We start from the raw sequence: 21,708 nt of genomic DNA on the forward strand, positions 1-21,708 counted from the left end.
TTGCTGTGATGATGAGCTTTCCTTTCTTTTCCACGTGTTCATTTCTATCTGTGTAAACTTACAGATTCCTATATTTTCCAAAGGGTTATCTTTTATGACGATACTTTATTTTAATGCTCACTCCTTCCAGATTTGGCCAGCAGAAGTCTCTTCATGCTAGCTCTAGTATGAACTTGACCTGCTCCTCACATTTTTGAAGTAGTTTGTTACTTTCTTGCAGAAACAAGATATTCCAGGCTCATCCCATACTTTCCTTGCCCTAGGCCTGAAATCAGTCATTTCTCCAAGGAGTCCTGTTCCTTTTGGTGAAGAATGTCATTGAGGAACCGAGGTGTGAGTGCGGATTGTGTTTCTTGCCTGTAGAGCTTCAGAGTGGACAGAACTATGAAATAGATGTGTGTACACACACCTATACTCATATGCATATATGCTTATACCTGCAGAAATGAACACCTGAGAGAGACACATGTCTCTTTCAGCATCTATCTCTGTATTAAAAACAATGAAATCACACTGATTGTCCAATTCCAATTCAACACTACAGAGTCATTCTGTCCTCCTTTTCCATATTTTAATTTTCTTCACCAACAGTAAGCTATCTGACTCCCATTATCCACAATATATTATAATCACTTCTTTACCTACTATACTTGGACTTTGGTTCTACCAACTCACCAGAATGATTCTTGCCAAGGGCACAAATTTTTGCAATTGCTGAATTCAAAGGTCACTCTGGTCCTAATATTCCTTGACATCTCCTCTGTGTCTGACTGTTGAAACTGCTCCTTCTTTTTTTTTCTGTGTTGTGTTCTTTTATTTCTTTTATTTTTTGATAGAATATATATCTAGAACATATAAGTATACATTTATATCCCTTCTTCCCACAGAGCCAATGTGCACAGAATTGGGGAAAGGCTATGAACTTGATAAAGCCACCACTTGAATTTGTGAGTAATTCAGATAATCCTGATTCCCCCAAATTTTGGAGTGTGGAAAACCCAAGGATAGTAGTTGTATTTATAGTATTGGGGGAAAGATTCTAGGACTACAAGATGCACAGTCCACGTTATGGGAAACTCCGCTCATGGGCATCCCATTACTTTTCGGTCTCAAGGCTTCAGGGTTATATCAGGACTAGGCCAGAACTTGGGAGACTCTGTGGTTTGAAGTGTTGCTAAGTCTCCTCTCAGTTTTAAGCTAGAAGCTTCCTGGACCTAGAAGCTTCCTGGAGGAGGGCTGGTTGGCATGGGGCCTGTTTGCTTGAGAGTTGTCATCCTATGTGGGCCCGAGTGCCTGCTGAGCTGGCGAGTGTGTTGAATCATCAAAACCAAAGCCCATAATGATAAGTGATGATGAGCATCTTTTCATGTGTCTGTTGGCCATCTGTTTGTCTTCTTTGGAGAAATGTCTATTCACATCTTCTGCCCATTTTTAATTGGACTATTTGTTTTTTGAGTGTTGAGTAAAAAGTTAAAAATAGAACTATCTCATGTTCTAGCAATTTGGGTATTTTCACCAAGAATACAAGAACACTAATTCAAAGGGATACACATACCCCTATGTTTATAACAGCATTATTTATTATAGACAAGATATGGAAGGAGCCCAAGTGTCCATCGATTGATGAATAAAGAAGAGATGGCATGCATATATATGTATGTATATGTATATATATGTATATTCCATTATATATATAAATATAAATTTATTCAACCATAGAAAGGAATGAAATCTTGCCATTTTGCAATGACATGGATGGAGTTAGAGAGTATAATGCTAAGTGAAATAAGTCAGTCAGAGAAAGACATGATTTCACTCATATGTGGAATTTAAGAAACAAAACAAATAAGCCAAGGGAAAAAATAAGTGATACCGAGAGACAAAGCAAGAAACAGACTCTTAACTATAGGGAACAAACTGACAGTTACCAGAGGAAAGATGGGTGGGGGATGGGTGAACTAAGTGATGGGGATTAAGGAGTGCACTCATGATGATCCCAGGGTGATGTATGGAAGTGTTGAATCTCTACACTGTACACCTGAAACTAATACATCACTGTATGTTAAAACCAAAAGCCAAAAACCAAAACCAAAGCCCTTAAGTTGCTGCATTCCCACAGGGCCGTAAGATCTCACAAGACTCCTCAGTATTTTCACTCTGGCCCTGATCTTCCTTGGTCTCTCCTCTGTGTCTGACTCCATTGAAAGTCCTCCTTCTTGAATCTCTCCACTTCCTTAGTGCAGTAGGTAAAATAATGGCCCACCAAGGATGTCCAAGTTCCAGTTCCTAGAATTTATGAATATGTTGCCGAATATGGGGAAAAGGGCTTTGTAGGTGTGATTGAGTTAAGGATCTTGAGATGGGGAGATTATCCTGATTGTTTCGGTGGACCCAATGTAAGCAGAAAGAGGGAATGTAATTCCCAATGTAACCTTCATAAGAGGGAAGAAGGAGAGCCATTAGAAAAGATGATGTGCGGGCTCTCTGCTGAGTGGGGAGCCTGCTTCCTCCTCCTCCTCTCTCTCTCTGCCTGCCTCTCTGCCTACTTGTGATCTCTCTTTCAAATAAATAAATAAAAAAAATCTTAAAAAAAAAGAAAAGACGATGTGATGACAGAGGCAGAGGTAGTGAAGGACATGTGACAATACTATGCTACTGGCTTTGAAGATGGAAATGATGGTGAGCTGAGGAATGCGGGTGGTCTCTAGAAGTTGGCAAAGGCAAGCAAAGAGATTATTCCCTAGAGTCTCCAGAAAGAACCAGCCCTGTGGACACCTTGACTTTAGCCAGTGAGACCACTTTTTGATTTCAAACCTCCAGGAATATAAGGTAATAAATATGTGTTGTTCAAAGGCACAAAGTTTGTGGTAGTTTGATAACTAATAGAATAAAAATAGAAATACAGTAGTCCCTCCTTATCTGCAGGGGATATGTTCCAGGACTCCCAGTGGATGCCTGAAATCACAGATAGATAGTACTGAATCTTACATATACTGTGTTTTTTTTTCCTATACCCACATCCCTAGGGTAAGGTTTAATTTATAAATGAGGCACAGTGAGAGTTACAACAATAATAATGAAACAGAACAATTATAGCAATATACTCTAATAAAAATTACAGGAATGTGGTCTCTCAAAATATCTTAGTGTTCTTTCTTTTTTAAGATTTTATTTGTCAGAGAGAGAATACAAACAGGGGGAGCAGCACAGGGAGAGAGAGAAGCAGACTCCTTGAAGAGCAGGGAGCCCGAGGTGGGGCTTAATTCTGGGACTCCAGGATCATGACCTGAGCCGAAGACAGACGCTTAACTGACTAAACCACCCAGGCGCCCCTATCTTAGTGTTCTGTATGCAACCTTCGTCTTGTGATGATGTGAGATGATAAAATGCCTATGTGATGTGATCAAGTGAGGGGAATGACAGAAGCTTTGTGACATAGCATTAGGTTACTAATGACCTTCTCACTGTATGTCAGAAGGGGGATCGTCTGCTTCTGGACCGCAGTGGATAGTGGGTAACTGAAAAGGTGGAAAGCAAAACTATGAATCAGGGAGGACTCCCGTACCACACAACAGCAATAGAAAACGAATACACTTAGCTCCACAACACTATGCTGTCCTGATTTTCCTACTTCTCTAGCTGCTCCTCTTCCCTTCTTCCTGGGCTCCTTCCAGGGTTCCTCTTCCTCTGCCACCCCTTAATTGTTGATGTCCCCCAACCCCCGGGGCTCTACTGTCCTCAGTCCATCTGTCGTCTTACTTGGCCTCTCTTCTACTGCACATGCTCATGATTTCCACATCTGTGTCTTCAGTCCTTACCTCTCTTCTGAGCTCCTCATCCACACATCCATTTGTCTCCTCAAATATTCTGCTTCATTATTCTATAGACTCCTCAAAACTCAGCATGTCCCAGACTGATCTCGTTATTCTTCCCCCATATCACCCCATCCTCATTTCTCCAAAAGTCTGCTCCTTTTTCTACATCCCCTACCCCATATAGTGGCACCACCATCCACAAGTACCCCATCAGATTGACCTAACACATCCTTTCTCTTTCCTTATTTGGTCACAAAGTTCTATTTGAAGTTCTCAATCTCTTTTATGTTTGTGTTCTCTCTTTTTTTAAAAGATTTTATTCATTTTTTTTTGGCAGAGAGAGACACAATGAGAGCAGGAACACAAGCAGGGGGAGTGGGAGAGGTAGAGTAGCCTTCCTGCTGAGCAGGGAGCCCGATGTTGGGCTCCATTCCAGGACCCTGGGGTCAAGTCCTGAGCTGAAGGCAGACACTGAACAAGTGAGCCTCCCAGGTGCCCCTATTTGTATTCTCTTTATCTTTCTTAATATACAGTTGTTTCCCAACAGCTGTTCTGCCTCATTCTCCAACCCCTCAAATCCATCCTTCTCATAGCTACCTGACTAACTTCTCTAAAATACAAATTTCATCATGGCATTCCCCTATTTCCAACCACTCTGAGATGGCTCACAGCTTCTGGATAATGTCCATGTTCTTCAGAATGTCACAGTACTTTGTGATCCATTCTTGGATAATTTCATCAGCCTCTCTTTATTCGACTCTACACTCAACATTTCTGCCTACAGTGTTATCCATTCATTGCCATTACCATATTCTCTTTGGCTTCTGTGCCATTGTGTGGGCTGTGCCACCTTTCTGAAATGCCCTTTGTCCCCCAAATACCTTCTACACTGCTTTCAAGACTCATCTTTCCCTGACTACCCTCCTCCCACTTCTACTGCCCCTTAGGATCCCATCCTACATGCTTTGTAGCAGCTTGTATTGATCACATCTCAAGGCTTTGTGATACTTTATCATAATTGTTTGCTCACCTGTATTTCCCCTATTAGACCGTGGACTCCTTGAGGACAAGGACTCGGTATACATCAAAAAATAAACTCTTGGGGTGCCTGAGTGACTCAGTTGGTTAAGCGTCTGACTCTTGGTTTGGGCTCAAGTTTTGATCTCAGGGTTTTGGAATTGAGCCTCACGTTGGGCTCCATACTCAGCAGAGTCTGCTTGAGATTCTTTCCCTCTCCCTCCATCCCTCTCCCACTCTTGTTCTCTCTCTCTAACAATTAAATAAATCTTAATAAACTATCAGCCATAAAAAATGAAATCTTGCCATTTGTGACAACATGGATGGACCTAGGGGACATTATGCGAAGTGAAATAAGTGAGAGAGAAAGACAACTATCATATGCTCTCACTTACATATGGAATCTTAAAAACAAGGAAAATGGGCAAACAGACGAACAAAACAGACTCTTAGGTACAGGGAATAGACTGGTGGTTGCCAGAAGGGAGGTGGGTAGGGGGATGGGTAAAATAGATGAAGGCGATTAAGAGGTACAGATTTCCAGTTCTAAAATAAGTCATGGAAATGAAAAGTACAGCATAGGGAATACAGTCAATAATATTGTAATAATGTTGTATGGTGACAGATGGTGATTACACTTGACCACGGTGACCACCAAGTAATAGACAGAATTGTGGAATCAATACATTTTAAGCTTAAAACTAACATCACATTGTATATTAATTATACTTCAAAAATAAAGGAAAAAACAAACTCTAGTGTAATGATTTGACTTACATATGACAACAATGGAAACCAAGCGAATTGCTTTGTGGTCCCAGGCTTGTATCTTATTTTATCATATATGAATACATTGACAATTATTTGAAATAAAACATAAGATTTATATATTAATTGTCATGCATTTTTGTGTAGTTGCTAATCCTCTCACTCTGTCCATCAGGACTTCATTTTCATTCCCTGAAGCTTACATTTCCTCAGAAGAAAACGTCAAGTCCCTTTCAAATGACTATCTTCAATGAACAGGCAAGTAATTTTCCACAGTTGCACATAACTGAGCTCTTCATTCTCTCCTGCAAACTTATCAGGAATTGGAGAATCTGAGAGCCAAAGAAGATTTTTAGAGGTTTCATTTTCCAGTGCTTCCCATCCCTGATAACTCATCCAAGGGATCCTGTAAATATACAGATTGGCAGGTCCCGCTCCAGAGGTACAATACCATATAATCTGAAATGGGTATAGAACCCTTGATGGGGTCTAATCACTCTGCCATTCTTCCTAAACTTGAATGTGGAATGTTACTTGGTGGGTCTGGGTAGGGGTTCTGAGGTTCTGCTTGTCTAGAAAACTTTCCTGTAATACTATACTGCTGACCCTTGGTCCACACTGAATAGCAAGGGTATTAAAAGCACAAAAGGGTGGAGTCAAAGAAACCTGGGTTCAAATCCTACTTTTGCCACTAAGTTGTTAGGCAACCTTGGGCCCTTTGCTTCACTTTCCCAATCTTCAGTTTCCTCATTTAGAAAATTGATACAATAAGGCCTCATTGAGCTGTTGTGGAGATTTTTTTTTATGTGTACAGATTGACACAGATTCTTTTGAAAATTCAAGCAATCTAAACAAATTGAGCTTTCTCTTCATCTTGATTATGCAGACTGATTCGGAGAGACCATCTTTAATGGTACTGTGCCTTCCTATATAAGAATATGTCACTTTTTATTTAGGTCTTTTTTTATGTGTTATGAGACATTAAATGAGATAATGCTTTAAAAACACTTAGCATGGTTCCTGGATGTTGTAAGTGCTCAATACTTGGTGACTGGTAGTTTTTTTTTTTTTTAACATTTGCTTATGGAAAATTTCAAGCACATACAGAGTAGAGATGATAATATTAATGAACCTCCATGTATCCATCACCCGGTTCCAACAATTATCAACGTGTGGCCAATCATGTTTTATGTATACACAAACTCATCTCTTCCTCCTGGATTATGTTATTTTATTTTACTTTATTTTATTTTAAAGATTTTATTTATTTATTTATTTGAGAGAGAGATAGAGAATGTGAGCAGGGGGAGGAACAGAGGGAGAGGGAGAAGGACGAGCAGATTATGCTGATTGTGGAGCCTGACCCAGGCCTGGATCCCAGGACCCAGATATCATGACCCGAGCCAAAACCAAGAGTCAGGCAGTCTACCAACTGAGCCACCCAGGCACCCCTCCTGGATTATTTTAAAGCAAATCCTAGACACCGGTATCATTTCCTCCATAAACACTTCAGTATGTATCGCCAAAAGATAAGACCTCCTTCTCTCTCTCATTATGACCATTATGCCACTATTTTCACCTAACACTTTAACATGAAATCCTTAATATAATCAAATATCCACTCAAGCATTCAAATAGCTCCACTTATCTCAGAAGCATCTCTTTGAAGTTGGTTTGTTCAAATCAGGATATGAATGGAAGTTGTATTATAGTTAGTATCATTTCTAGTATCATTATTTCTATCACACAAATATCCATCCTGGACACCCCACTCCCAGTGATGGGGAGCTTATCAGCTCCCATTGCAGCTCATTTCATCTTTGGATAGCATAACTACAAGGTTTCCATTCAATATAAGGAAGAATTTCTGTCTCCCCGTATCTTCCATCCACTGGGTCTTATGAAGGACAAATCTTTTTTTTAAGATTTTATTTATTTATTTGACAGATAGAGAGCACAAGTAGGCAGAGCGGCAGGCAGAGGGAGAGGGAGAATCTCTGCAGGGAGCCTGATGTGGGGCTCGATCCCAGGACTCTGGGATCATGACTTGAGCTGAAGGCAGCTGCTTAACTGATTGAGCCACCCAGGCACCCCACAGGACAAGTCTATTCCCTCTGACAGCCTGTATTAGTTACCTATGGCTGATGTGACAAAATACCACAAATCGGATAGCTTTAAACAACAGAAATTTATTGACTCTATTCTGGAGACTTGACGTCTGAAATCAAGGTGCTGGTGGGACTCTTTTCTTTGAAGACTCTGACGTCGAATCCTTCCTGGTCTCTTCCAGGTTCTGGGGGCTCCTGTTCTTTGGCCTGTGCCAGTGCAACTCTAATCTCTAGCTCCGTCTTCATAGGGCCATCTTCCCTCTCTGTCCATGGCCAGATTTCCCTCTTCTTATAAGGACATCTGTTGGATTGGACTAAGCAACCCACCCCATGCCAATATGACCTCATCTGAGCTAGTAGCATCTGCAAAGACTCCATTTGAAAATAAGGCTACATTCTGACATCCCAGGGGTTAGGACTTCAACGAACCTTTTTTGGGGGGACACAATTCAACCCATAACAGAGCATTTCCAATATTTGAAGAAAACCATCAACTCCCTGATAGTTTTCCCTTAATCCAGGTTACATCTCCCCATTCCTTCAATCCTTCCTGAGGTTTGGCTTTATTCTTTCCAAACCACTGGCATTTATTGAATTATCCAATTTGGCTCACAGATTGAAATGTTGTTGGGGCATAGTTTGACTATGCTGAATAGGCCTGCACTCTCTCTTTGCTGGCTCTATGTACTCTATTTCTATCACTGCAGCCTAGGTTTGAATTAATACATCCCCCTCCCCCATCTCAGACCATATTAGGTGTCCCCCTTCTGTTCTTTGCACTCACCGCACTACATGACAGTTATTTGTGTGAAGAAGTGTTAAGGGTGTTGTAAGTCAACTTTATGCATCAACAGCATGTTATGGTCATAAAATAGCCGATTTGTCAAACATTAATTGAGATTTTACTATGTGCCAGACACTGTAATGGTGTGATGGATACAATTTTGAATAAAGCATGGTCTTTGCCCTCGGGAAGCTCACAGGCTAGGGAGGGATACAAGCCTGGGAACAGACATGTTGGGACAAGAGTTGCAACAGAGACCAGTTCAGGACTCTTTGAAAGCAAGAAAGAGACTTCTAGTCCAGCCCAGGGTGGGGCATGTTAAGGGAAGCTTTCCTTGGGGACATCATGCCCTGGGATGAGTCTGAGGGGATGACAAGGAGTCTGCCAGGCAAACGGGGGGAGCATCAGTGGGAATGGGCATCAAAGCAGAGGCTGCCATGTAGTCAAAGGCATAGAAGTATTTGGAGAATGTCAAGGTTGCAAGCTCTTTGGTATTGTTGAAACATAAGCTGTGCATGAGACGTAGTGGGGGATAGCTGGCAAGTTTGAGGAGATTTGAGTGGTCCAGAAGTAGCTTGGACTCCATCTTGTAGGCAATGGAATGTTACATGATAGTATTTGCACTTGAAGCTAATTCCGGTGGCTGTGTGGCGATGTGGACATGGTTAAAACTAGAGGCAGGGAGACTGGCTGTGAGTTTGTGACAGCTACTAGGTGTGTGATGGGTTGAGAAATATTTGAGAAGTTAAACTGTCAAGATTGGGTCAGAGTTTAGCTCTGCGGAGAGTGAGAGAGAGAGTGAAGAAGTAGAAATGACTTTGAGGTCTCTGGCATGGGGGTGACTCCCCTTTGCCATCATTCGATACAGGGAATATAAAACATTGACAAGGCTTGAAGAAGAGATACTGAGTCTGGTTTTGGACATGTTAAACTTGAGGTACCTGTGGGATATTTTTAAGGCTCAGGGTAAGTTCTGTCCTGGAGATGTAGATTTGGGTGTCATCAGAACAAAGGTAAAAATAGAAACAATGGGAATGGATGGGGCCATCAGGGAGAAACTGGAAAGTGGGAAGAAGCAAGGACCGAGAATGAGATACTGGTCAACACCTATATGTTGAAGGAGAAGGAGAATCACGCCAAGGACAAAGTAAGAATAGTTATAGAGGTGTGAAGGGAACTAGGAAAGTGTGGTGTCGTGGAAACCCAAAAAAGAAAGAGGAGAGCAGCAGTGTTAAATGACACTAAAGGATTGAGTAAAGTAAGGGTTCCAGGAAAGACCTTGTTTAATGCTTTTCTAAAAATGAAAGAAATGCAAAGTTCTATTCCCATTTCCTTGTTCTCTCTACTGATTAGCCTCATCAAAGAAGGAAATCAGGTTCAGTTGACTCATTCTTAGTGACAACTGCCTCCCTTTAATAATCTGAGCATTCCAGAATGTTCATTAAGCAAATACTTATGGAGCACTTGCTGTACACCAGGCATTGTTCTAGACTCTGTTCCAGGTTTATCATTGGTAAATGAGACAGACAAAAATTGCTGCTCTCATGGAGCTTATAATTGAGGTGCACCATAGCTATGATTCTGACTCCAGTTCCAATGGGTGGCAGTTTTCCCCCACACCACCAAGCGATTCTTTGACATTAGCTGTGTATCCTACAATTCAATGCAATTCTGACACTGTTTACCTGGACATAGTGTCAGAATCTACTGGTTAAGGGCTCAGTCCTACAAGACTGCCCTCTTCTGCACTTCAGATGCCAATCACAAGTCCAGGTTGTCTCCTGTGCTTCTGACCCACGGCTAGAGATGGAGATGGAGGGTTCCAGGAACCCCCCTTCTTTGGTTCATTTGCTCAGAACTCAGAGAAACATTTTACTTACTAGATTACCAGTTTGTTATAAAAATATATAATTTGGGGGGGAATGCCTAGATGACCCAGTCAGTTAAGCATATGACTCTTGATTTTGGCTCAGTTCATGATCTTGGGGTCGTGGGATTGAGCCCCGTGTTGGGTTCTGTGCTCAGCATGGAGTCTGCTGGAGTTTCTCTCCCTCTGCCCCTCCTCCTGCTCACATTTGTGCATGCACTCTCTCTCTCTCTAAAATAAATAATAAATCTTTTTAAAGAAGATACAATTTAGGAATAGCTAGATGGAAGAGAAGCTTAGGACAAAGTACAGGGGAAGCAGCAAAGAATTTCTATGCCCTCTCCCATAGCCCAATCTCCCAGCATCAGCATGTGATCACCAGCCTGGAAGCTCTCCAACCTGGTCCTTTTGCCTTCTTGTACATAGCCATGATTGATTAAATAACTGCCCGTTGCTGATTGATTCAACCTCCAGCCCTTTCCCTCCCAGGAGGTCAGGGGTTGGGGAGGAGGAACTGAAAGTTTCAGCCCTCTAATCACAGGGCTGGCTCTCCTGGCAAGCAGCCCCCATCTTTAGGTGTGGTCCAAAAGTCATGTCATTAACATAACAAAAGACATATTTTCCTGCTCCCACATCACTTCGGAAATTCCAAACAGTTTTAGAAGCTCTGTGCTGGACACGGGGACAAAGACCAAATATTTATTTCTTATATTAAATCCCAGTATCCCAATAACATAATGCTTATGAGCTGGTTCTAGATCCTGGAATCACTACCTGCTAAACAATGTGACCACCTGGGCAAATTACTTAATTTCAGCCTTAGTTTCTTCATCTATAAAATGGGGACATGAAGGATTATTGTCAGGAGGTTATTATTAAAATTAAAAGAGCTAATACATGTAAAATGCTTTGAACAGTGTCAGGTGCAGAGTAAGAGCTCAAAAGAAAGTGTCTGTTATTATCCCGGTCTGTGTAGGTGCGGGGAGACAAGTCAACACAAGAAAATATGTTAGTGATAAGCGGAATGGAAAGAATTAAAATAGGGCAATTTGAAAGCAAGTAAATTTGTAGTTACTTTGATTTGAATCATTTACTGGGAGACAATGATATCTGAGCTGAATTTTGTATTCTGTTAGTTATGTTAACAGTCCTGGCAAAATACACTCCACGTTGACCACCTGTGGCCTTTGGGCCAAATCCGGCCCACAGCCTGTTTTTGTAAATAAAGTTTTACTGTTTATGCATTGTCTATGGCTGCTTTTGCAGGGAGCTGAGCCGTTGTGACAGAGACCAGATGGCCAGACAAAGCCTAAAATATTTAGTATTTGTCTCTACAGAAAAAGTTTGCCCACCCGTGCTTTTTAGGCAGAGGAAACAGCCAATGCAAAAGCCGTAGACAGAAAGATGCATAGGTGAGAGGAAACAGGTAAGAGGAAGAAGAGTGATATGAATCTTGTCTGTAATTTGCAAAATCTACTTTCTTGCTCCATTTGTAAGTAGTTCATCTCTAGTCTTGGAGGATCTGGTACTGGCACTTCTGTGTGTCCGATGATTTCTGGGTGACAGTAGTTCCAAGTTCTCAGTAGCCTCAGGGAGTTAGTCAGGCCAGAATGTTCGGACTACTTTAGAGCAGCACTCTTAACCCCTCACAGGCCAGTGCCTTCCTAATAGGTCTATATCAACAGAAGGCACTACCCCCATCAATGCCTTGTTTAAAATTTGAATCCCAGGAGCACCTGGTTGGCTCAGTTGGTTAAGCGTCCACCTCAGGCTCAGGTCATGATCCCAGGGTCCTGGGATCTAGCCCCATGTTGGGCTTCCTGCTGAACAGGGAGCCTGCTTCTCCCTCTCTTCCCTGCTTGTGCTCTCTCTCTCAAATAGATAAATAGTCTTTGAAAAAATAAAAATAAAATTTGAATCTCACTCAACCTCATTTCATGGATATCTTTGAGTTGGAATTTATGGTCATAGATCTTAAGTGAACTCTCATTCATGTCTATTATACAGGCTATTCCTGGTTTTTGAAAGTACCCCATTTTGCATTCATGAAAGACCTACATTAGCCTCTGTTTTCACTAGCCAAAAACAAAGCAAAACAAAACAAAACAAAACAAAAAAAACCAAACCAAAAACAAACAAACCTGAAGAGATGAAAATCAAAAATAGTGCTCTGAGCACCTAGGTGGCTCAGTCGGTTGAGTGTCGGCCTTCGGCTCAGGTCATGATCCCAGGATTCTGGAATCAAGCCCTGCATGGGGCTCCTTGCTCGACAGGGAGCCTGCTTCTCCCTCTCCCTCTGTTTGCTGCTCCCCCTGTTTGTGCTCTTTCTGTCAAATAAATCAATACAATCTTAAAAAAAAGAAAATAGTGCTCTGTTTCAAAATGAGCCCTTATAGAGGCAGCACACATCCCACACAGCAAGAGGGACACCGCCCAGCTCCTTCCCCTGGACCAACCCTCAGCATCTTAGCGCCAAGCCACCATAACTTTGAACCACGTCGGTGAACATCTGTGATTTATCTTGACTTATTTTTTGTGTCTGTTAGCAACATGTGTCCTAGGGTATCAGAAACGCCTAAGAGAGGTTATTTTGGGGGCCTCTAAACATTTTCCATATAATTTTGTGGTCATTGTTTCTTTGCCATTGCCCCTTGTTTGCCATTGCCATTTCGGGTTAAGAAAGGTTTTATAGGAGTGCTGTGCTTTCGGGGAGCAGGGGAGACCTGTACATATCTATGGACCAAATATCAATGCCTATATATCTACACCGATGATATTTCCAAAACCACATTTTGAGAGATGTTAGGGTCCTATGAGATATTAATAAAAGTTCCATGGTCAAACATATTTGGGAAATGCTAAATAAAGCTAAGATAGGTTTTATGTCTGGAAGGAATTCTTAAAGCCTTGATAGGCTAATGGGTGCTATTCACTGCTGGAGGATTTCCTAAACTTCTTTGTTCAATTTTTTTTTTCTTAGAATGCCAGTTAATATCTTGAGGGGCACTAGTGTTTCTTGAGTCAGTTTGAAAATTACTGGCGAGTAGGTAGTCGAGGCCCTGAGTAATGCGTCTGGCCTCCCAGCATGAATCTGCTACAAATGCACTAGTTCTGCCAAAAGGTCTTTCCATGTGTGATATTCTCACTGCAGATTGAAGACTGGGGTAAATCTGTATTGGGCATGTAAGGGTGGTCTCCGGAGCACCATCTTTCCTGGTTACTGCCATTCATCCAGCAAACATTAGTTCTTACCATGAGCCAGCTTCTGTTCCAGGGGTTGGAGATACCACACGAGTGATAGAGACAGACAAGGTTCTTGTTCTTGTGGAAAATATGTGCTCGTATGTTCGTGTATGGAGGAGGACATATAATCGACACAGATGGTAATTTTAGCTAATGATAAGTGCCCTGAAGGAAAGAAATAGTGTGTTGTGTTAGAGAATAATGTGAAAGGGTTACTTTAGATAAAGTAGTCAGGGAAGGCTTCTCTAAGGACCTAAGAGAAGGATCTAGACAGCCATGTGGTGAGTAGAAGGAGTATCTAGCAGACGGAAGGGAACATGCAAAGTCCCTGGGGTCGCCAAAAGCTTGTGGTTCAAGGCATGTCAGAAGGCCACTGTGCTTGGATTGCAGTGAATAAGAGGGAAAGCAGATCAGGGTAAGGTTGGAGATGTAGGCAGGGGCCAGCTAATACCATGTCTTAATAGAGCGCATTAAGCAATTTGAACTTGATGCTAATGGCAGTGAGAAGAAGGAGTAAAATATCAGATTTCCATTTTAAAAAGATCACTTTGGGGGTCCCTGGGGGGCTCAGTTGGTTAAGCATCTGACTCTTGATTTCAGCTCAGGGCATGATCTCAGGGCGGTGAGATTGAGCCCCACCTCAGGCTCTGAGCTGAGTGTGGAGCCTACTTCAGATTCTCTTTCTCCCTCTCCCTCTGCCCCTCCCCCTTGCTCATGTGCTCTTTCTATCTCTCTCTCTCTCCAAAAAATATATACATAAAAATAAATAAAAAGATTGCTCTGGCCACAGTACTGACAACAGAGGGTCAAGAGTGGATGCAGGGAGACCCAAACAAGACTCGATGGGTTGAACGTTGGATGTTGGGGAGAGGAGAGGAGAGGGTGACAAGGATGACATCCCAGTGCCTGTTTTGAATAGCCAGGTGGTGCCGTTTAATGAGATGGGGAAGAGTGGAAACCAAGAGCTCTCCTTCAGTCACATTAAGTTACAGCCGTCTGTGAGGCTTCCAGATGGAAATGTAAAATAGCCAGGTGGCTATGCACATAGGGACTCAGGGGAGAGATCTGAGCTGGAGGGATAAAATGGAGATTGTACTTAAAGCCGTGGGAGCAGAGAAGGTCACCCAGGGAAGGAGTGAGTGGAGATGGAGAACAGAGCCAAGGACTGAGTCTTGGGACACACCAACCTTTGGAGACAGAAGAGCAGGAGGAGGAAAGAACAGAACCTGAGGAACAGGCAGCAAGACGGTAGAAAAACTATGGAGGATGTGGTATCAGAGGTCAGAAGCTAAGTGACCTGGGCACTGGTTAAGAAGGCATGGCCAGTAGGAACGTTTAGGCTCAGGCCTGAAGACTAATTAGAACTCCAGGAAAGTGGCATCTGGGTGGCTCAGTCGGTTAAGTGTCTCCCTTAGGCTCAGGTCATGATCCCAGTGTCACGGGATCAAGCCCCACCTCCGGCTCCTGCTCAGCAGGGAGTCTGCTTTTGCCTTTCCCTCCTGCTCCTGAGTGTTCTCTCTCTTTCAAATAAATAAATACTCTTTAAAAAATTCCAGGAAACTATTTACCGATGTAATATAAATATCAAAGAATATGCAGGCCTTGTAACAAACAACAATTCGGATAAATTACAAAATTAATAAAAAGCAGAACCAAAATATAGATCAAAGGAGGATAAGAAAATATCAGGAACATGCCATTTCTCCATACCTGGAACATATTTATTTTGAACCACTGTCTCTTAAGCCATGAAATGGCTGGTTCATAAGTAGATTTAGAACAATGTCCTATTGATGAGCCCATGCCAAAGTACCTTTCTTCTCACCATCCTGTTAAGAGCCCCCTGGTTAGAAAAGCCTTTGGCAAACCTCTGGATTTCAGACAACTAGCTGTTTCTTTTGAGAGCAGTATGAAGGTTCCCTTCTGCAGAAGCGACAATTCTCTTCTGCAACAAAATCTCCCTTCTGTGATTTTTTCCTTCTGAAACAGACGGGGCTCTGTGCTTCTCTCTGTAGAAAGTATCTGGAGTCATTCCCCCTCTCCTCCTCTCCAATTCTTAGCTGGAAAAAAAAAGCCCATGAGATGTCCCTTTCATGCTCTAGGACGGTGGTGTGGTGAGTCGGCTTCAGATTAATTCAATTCAACACCTCAAGCAGAATGTGTCAAACATCTTTTTTCCCCCATGGATCTGATTTTATTTTAATAATAGGATCAACACATGTTCTATACAAAAGTAACCATTAACTAATTATAAACAAATAATTTCATCACATACTCCCAGTCCATTTTGCATCTCTTGCCAGATACGAAACATTTACTTTCATACATTTACAGCGATAATTTGCATAAAACCACTGAACATGAGGATATTTTCAAAGCCGCTGCTTATGTGATGTGATCAGCAAAATCTCCCCCACCCCCCAATCCCCACCCACACACACTATTAGTCATTCCTTTGAGTTAATACATTGAAGGCCTTTGTTAAAATTAAAACATTATCTACTAATAAAGAGACAAATGGAGCTATTAACATTTTGCTCAAATTAGTTGACAGAAATCCTTAATTAGTAAGGTCTTTTGTGAAACGGACCCAGAAGCGGTTTTAAGTTTTGTTGAGGGAAAGAAAAGGTCCTGAATATGGGCTGGTATCTGGGGAGGGAAGGTGGGGTTCCAGCACTCTGCACGGGACTCTGGCCAGGGACGAGCTTGAAAGCACTGGAAACTCAGGTGGAGGATAGGGATGCCTGGATGGCTCAGTTGGTTGAGTGTCTGCCTTCGGCTCAGGTCATGATCCCAGAGTTCTAGGATGGAGTCTCCCTGCTCAGTGGGGAGTCTGCTTCTGCCTCTGCCTGCCTCTCTCTCTCTCTGATAAATAAAATCTTTTTTAAAAACTCAGGTGGAGGGACGCCTGGGTGGCTCAGTTGGTTAAGCGGCTGCCTTCGGCTCAGGTCATGATCCCAGCGTCCTGGGATCGAGTCCCACATCGGGCTCCTTGCTCAGCGGGGAGCCTGCTTCTCCCTCTGCCTCTGCCTACCACTCTGTCTGCCTGTGCTCATGCTCTCTCTCTCTCTAACAAATAAATAAATAAAATCTTAAAAAAAAAAAAAAAAAAAAAAATAAAAACTCAGGTGGAGGGGAGACTGCTAAAAAGTGAAGGAGAGGGTGTTTTCTGAAGGATGGTAAAGGCCTTTAAAAGCAAATGTCCTCTAAAGGACTGTACGGCCAAGAGCTAGCGAGCTTGGATCGGGTGTCTGTGACCAAAGTGGTCACTTCTTCATGTTTTAGAAAATTCTCCAGCTCTCTGCAGAGATCATATCCAGTGAGGTTAAAGAATTCTAAGGGATCAATTGACTTCTGACTCAACTTGGTTTTTTTGTTTTTTTTGAGACATAACTTAAAACAATGTTTAACTACAAAAGAAATTCTCACTGCAGTATATTCAAACAATTATAAAATATATAGACTCAAACCCAAAAAATCCTCTCAATACCCACCATAATTCCAGGCTCCCACTATTTTTTGATGTGCTCCCACATTCTTTTCTGTGCATTTACATAGGTCAATGGTTGAACAACACAGAGGTTAGAGGTCCAGACCCCTGTGCACTTGAAAATCCATGTATAAATTCTGACTCCCCAAAAATGTAACTAATAGCCTACCATTGACCAGAAGTCTTACTGATAACACAGTTGATTAACATGTATTTCGTATGTTATATGCATTATATATCATATTCTTGTTTTTGTTCTACATTTTTATTAAGTTTTTCTTTTAATTCCAGTATAGTTAACAAACAGTGTTATATTAGTTTCAGGGGTACAATAAAGCTGGATTTCTTAAAGAGTATTTATTTGAGAGATAAGAGCACTAGTGGAGGTGGGAGGAGCAGAGGGAAAGGGAAAGAATCTCAAGCAGACTCCCCACTGAGCACAGAGCCCAGTCATGGGGCTCGATCTCATGATGCTGAGATCATGACCCAAGCAGAAATCAAGAGCCTTAGGCTCAACCAACTGAGCCACCCAGGCACTCTGACAATATAGCTGTATTCTTAGAGTAAGCTAGAGAAAAGAAAATGTAATTAAGGAAATCATGAGGAAAATATGTTACAGTACTGTACCATAAAAAATATCTGTGCATAAGGGGACCCACATGGTTCAAGGTCAACTGTTTATTTCTTTTCTTACACAAATACAACGATCTCTACCTGTTCTGTATATGTCCTTGTTCTTTTAATTTAAAAAGAAATTTTATTATGGTAAAATAGACATCACATCAAATTTGCCATTCTAACCATTTTTGAGTGGCAATCAGTATATTCACAAGGTTGCGTAAGTCCCACCACTATCTAGTTCTAGCACTTTGTCATCATTCCAAACAGAAACTCTGTAGCCACTGAACAGTTAACCCCTTATTCTCCCCTCCCTTCAGTCCCTGGTATCCTCTGTTCTATTTTCTGTCTCTATGCTCCTTGTTCTTTTAAAATTGTTTTTGAAATGTAATACAGGGACATTATAAAAAATGCAAGCAGTACAGAAGGGTGTATACGATGTTAAATACTTCCTCCTATGCTTGACCCTCAGGCAACTAATGTAATCAGCTTTTCACAGTTGTAGCAAACCATACACCACTTGCTGTTTTCATTTAACAACCCTTGAAAGAGATAGGTATAAGACACATATATAATTTGTCTTTTATTCACTTCTCTGTTATGCTAAGATCAGTTTCCTTCTGACTCAGCTTTTGAAAAATTAATTTTTTTCTTGTGGCAAAAAACCACATGACATAAAATTCACCCTCTCCACTGTTTCTTAGTGTACAGTGCAATACTGTCAGCCACGTGCACATTGTTGTGCAATGGATTCCCCGGAAATCTACCCCCATCCCGCCCCACCACACATACACCCCAGTCCTACATGACGGAAACTCCACATCCATAGAACAACACCTCCCCACTGCACCCACCATTCAACTTTCTGTGTCTATGAGTTCGACTATTTTAGATACCTCCTATAAGTGGAATCATGCAGTATTTGTCCTCCTGTGACTGGCTTGTTTCACTCGGCATATGATCCTCGAGGTTCATCCATGTCCTAGAATATGCCAAGATTTCCTTCCTTTTCCAAGGCTGACATGTACATGCCTCGTTGTACTGGATGTATATGCCGCATTTTCTTTATCCTTTAATCTGCCCCTGGGCATGTAGGTTGCTCTGACCTTGTGTCTCGTGTTAGTAGTGCTGCAATGAAGGTGAGGGTGCAAATCTGTCTATGAGATTTTGCTTTCAACTCTTTTGGCTATAGTTCCAGAAGAGGGATTGCTGGATCATATGGTAGGTCTATTTTTAATTTTTTGAGGAACTTCCATACTGTTTTCCGGAGCAGTTGTACCATTTCACACTCCCAGCAACAGTGTACAAGGGCTCCAGTTTCTCTAGATCCTCGCCAACACTTTTTACTTTCTATTTGTTGGGTTGTTTTTAAAATAATAGCCACCCTAACTGGTGTGAGGTGATACCTCATTGTGGTTCTGATTGGCAATTTGCTGATGATTAGTGATATTTCGCATCTTTTCAAATGCTTGGCCATTTGTCTATCTCCTTGGAAGAAATGTCTATTCAAGTCCTTTGCCTGTTTTTTAGTTGGGTTATTTGTTTTGTTATTGGGTTGTGGGAGCTCTTTATATATTTTGGATACTAACCCCTTATCAGACATATGGTTTGCCAACAGTTTCTCCCCATTTGCATCTTTTCATGGTTAATTCTTCTGCCATGCAGAAATTTTTAAGTCTGATGTAGTCCTACTTGTCTATTTCTGCTTTCATTTGCCTGTGTTTTCGTGTGACTCATTAACTTTTATTTCTTTTAGGGTCAGATTTTCATCAGGATAGCCTGGTTGTGATTTTTGTCTTCGTTTCCACCTCAGTGCTCTCTAGCACATTGTTTAACAGGGGTGTTGTCTAATTACTATTGGTTCCCTGATGGGATACTCCCAGAGCTACCTTAATTTTTTTGGACTCCTTCCCATGCACAGTAATGGGAGGCTTATGTGTGTGTGTGGTGGTGGGGGGAGGTGTTTCCTTCATTTTCTCTCGTTTTCCCCCTTCATCTCCCCTTTTATCCCATGTTAGGTGCAGAATCTCCTCGAGGGCATCGTCCTTCTTTCCTCTCCCATCCTCTTTGTGAGTGGGGTGGTGGTCTCTGAGCCAATGACAGGTCAGCTGACAGGCTGACTCCAGACCAATGAGGCTTCTGGATTCCTGATGGACCAATTAGCTTATTAGGGACATCATACCTGGATAGCTGGCCTCTGCCCCATTGTCCTCTTTAAGCACCCTCTTGTTTTGCCTATCAAGGATTTGAATATGCAAACGAAACACTACTTTTTGTGTTTCGTTTTGTTTTGTTTTGTTTTGTTTTTAAAATGTTGGTGGCTTTAATCCATCCCCACAACTTCTGCCCAAGACCAATAAAGCACAGGCATTCTCCCTTTGTAAAAAGAAAGAGGGGTTGGGTTTCCTTCAATTGTCTGCCCTTTTCTGTCTCCTCCACTATTTTTGTTTTACTCTGTAGTTAACTTTGCATTAAAGAAGCTTCATCTGAAGACCAGTGCGGTGGACCCAGGCACTCTCTTCTCGTTGCCGGTTGCAACGGTCTTTTTCTTGTTCTAACCTGGTGGCTTGTGGGACCAGGGGGCTGGTGGGTGGGAGAAGAGTTTGGCCATAGTCTTCCTTCAGCATTTCACACACATTCTGCGCTCGCTCTCTCTCTCTCTCTCTCGCTCTCTCTTTTGCGCGCACACACACACACACACACACACGCCCGCTCGGGCCCCTCTCGGCGTGTCTTCCTTCAAGATGACAGGGCGCTGGAGAAAAGGCTGCTGGAATCAGCTGGTAGGTACAGTAGTAACCCGAACCCCACCCACCCGCTGCCTTTGCTTGCTCAGGTTTCTCCGGTCACTCCAGCCAAGGGAGAAAACATGTAAACGCGCCTCCGCGGGAGGGGCTGGGGGAGCTGGGAGCCGCGGGGGCGGCGGAAGGTGAGCCCGGGAAGGTGGCCGAGCGCCCCTGTTGCCGGGGACCCTTCCCAGTGGTCCCTCGGGGCGCCAGCTCCAGCCCTGTTTGCCCCCCACCCCCCTTTTCGTAGGGATCGCCTTTTTTTTTTCCTCTGCGGCGGCGGAAATGACAGTGTGGTGCTGCCGCGGTGTCATGGTGCTGCCCCTGGACTAAAGGGCGAAAACTCTTAAGTTTGGCTCGGGAGACCCAGCTGCGGTAGCGTCGCAGCCGCCGTGCTGTCCCTGGCGGGGCGCGCGGGCGGGCGGATCCCGGCTGCTGCGCGGCGGCGGCGGCGGCGGCGAAGGCGGGCGGCGGCCTAGAGCAGCAGCGGCGGCGGCGCGGCGGCCCCAGGAGCTGGCGCCGGAGCCCGAGCCAGCTCCCGGCGGAGGCAGGCGAGCGCCCGGCGCCCTCGGGCGCGCCGAGGAGATGGCTGGCACCCCAGAACGCTATGGGTAAAACGCGCCCCCTCGCCGCGGCCGCGGGAGCAGAGCACCGCTGCCCGCGTGAGGCACGGCCCGGGCTCCGGCTTCGGCTCTGGCCGCCTCTCAGGTGCCGCCGGGGCCCGGCGCGGGCCAAGGGCTCCGGGGCTCGGAGGGGCGGGGTGACGGGGCCCGCGAGGCTCCAGGTGGCGGCGGCGGCGGCGGCGGGGCGGGGGCCGCGGGGGCCATCCCCGGCCTGGCCCGGGCGCCCGTCGCTGCCCTCCTGGGACAGAGTTTGCACTCCGGGTGCGGGGCGGGGGCGGCCGGAGGCCTCCAGCGCCCCGACCGGCCCGGCGCAGGGCAGTGGGGCCGCTCCCCCGGCGCCGGGGTGCGAGTCTGGGAAAGGGCACCGCCGCCTTCCCACGCTCCGGCGGCCCGCAGCCTCCGCGGCCCGGGCGGTGCCCCTCGGCCGGCCCTACGCCCCGCGGCGGCCGCTGCCGCAGCCGGGAGATGCTGCGGACACCCTGCCGGCGGGGAGGCCCGGAGAAACTTAATCCCTTTTCTGCCAGGGAATCGGTCCTCCAGTCTCGGTCTGGGTGGTTCCTTATTTCTGGCCTAGCTGTGAAAGCAGCCC

The 21,708-nt window shown here is 43.9% G+C and overlaps 1 protein-coding gene across 5 annotated transcripts in view; it reads left to right on the forward strand.

The window, feature by feature from the left end:
- Positions 1–20,400: 20,400 nt before the first annotated feature.
- MID2 (midline 2) overlaps positions 20,401–21,708 on the forward strand; it is a 100,397-nt gene continuing 99,089 nt past the window's right edge. The window contains exon 1 of one of the 5 annotated variants that reach the window (XM_032837161.1): positions 20,401–20,493. Coding sequence is in view for 3 of the 5 variants with exons in the window: in XM_032837156.1 (XP_032693047.1) it covers positions 20,455–20,493 (39 nt within the window). In the remaining 2 variants the exon portion in view is untranslated. Of the gene's footprint in view, positions 20,494–20,549; positions 20,640–20,976; positions 21,108–21,708 lie in introns of those variants that run through there. The other 4 variants (XM_032837156.1, XM_032837157.1, XM_032837160.1 and 1 more) reach the window with 4 other exon arrangements.

This window comes from Lontra canadensis, unplaced genomic scaffold (assembly GCF_010015895.1).
Source record: "Lontra canadensis isolate GAN:19392208 unplaced genomic scaffold, GSC_riverotter_1.0 scaffold96, whole genome shotgun sequence".
Classification (NCBI taxonomy): domain Eukaryota; kingdom Metazoa; phylum Chordata; class Mammalia; order Carnivora; family Mustelidae; genus Lontra; species Lontra canadensis.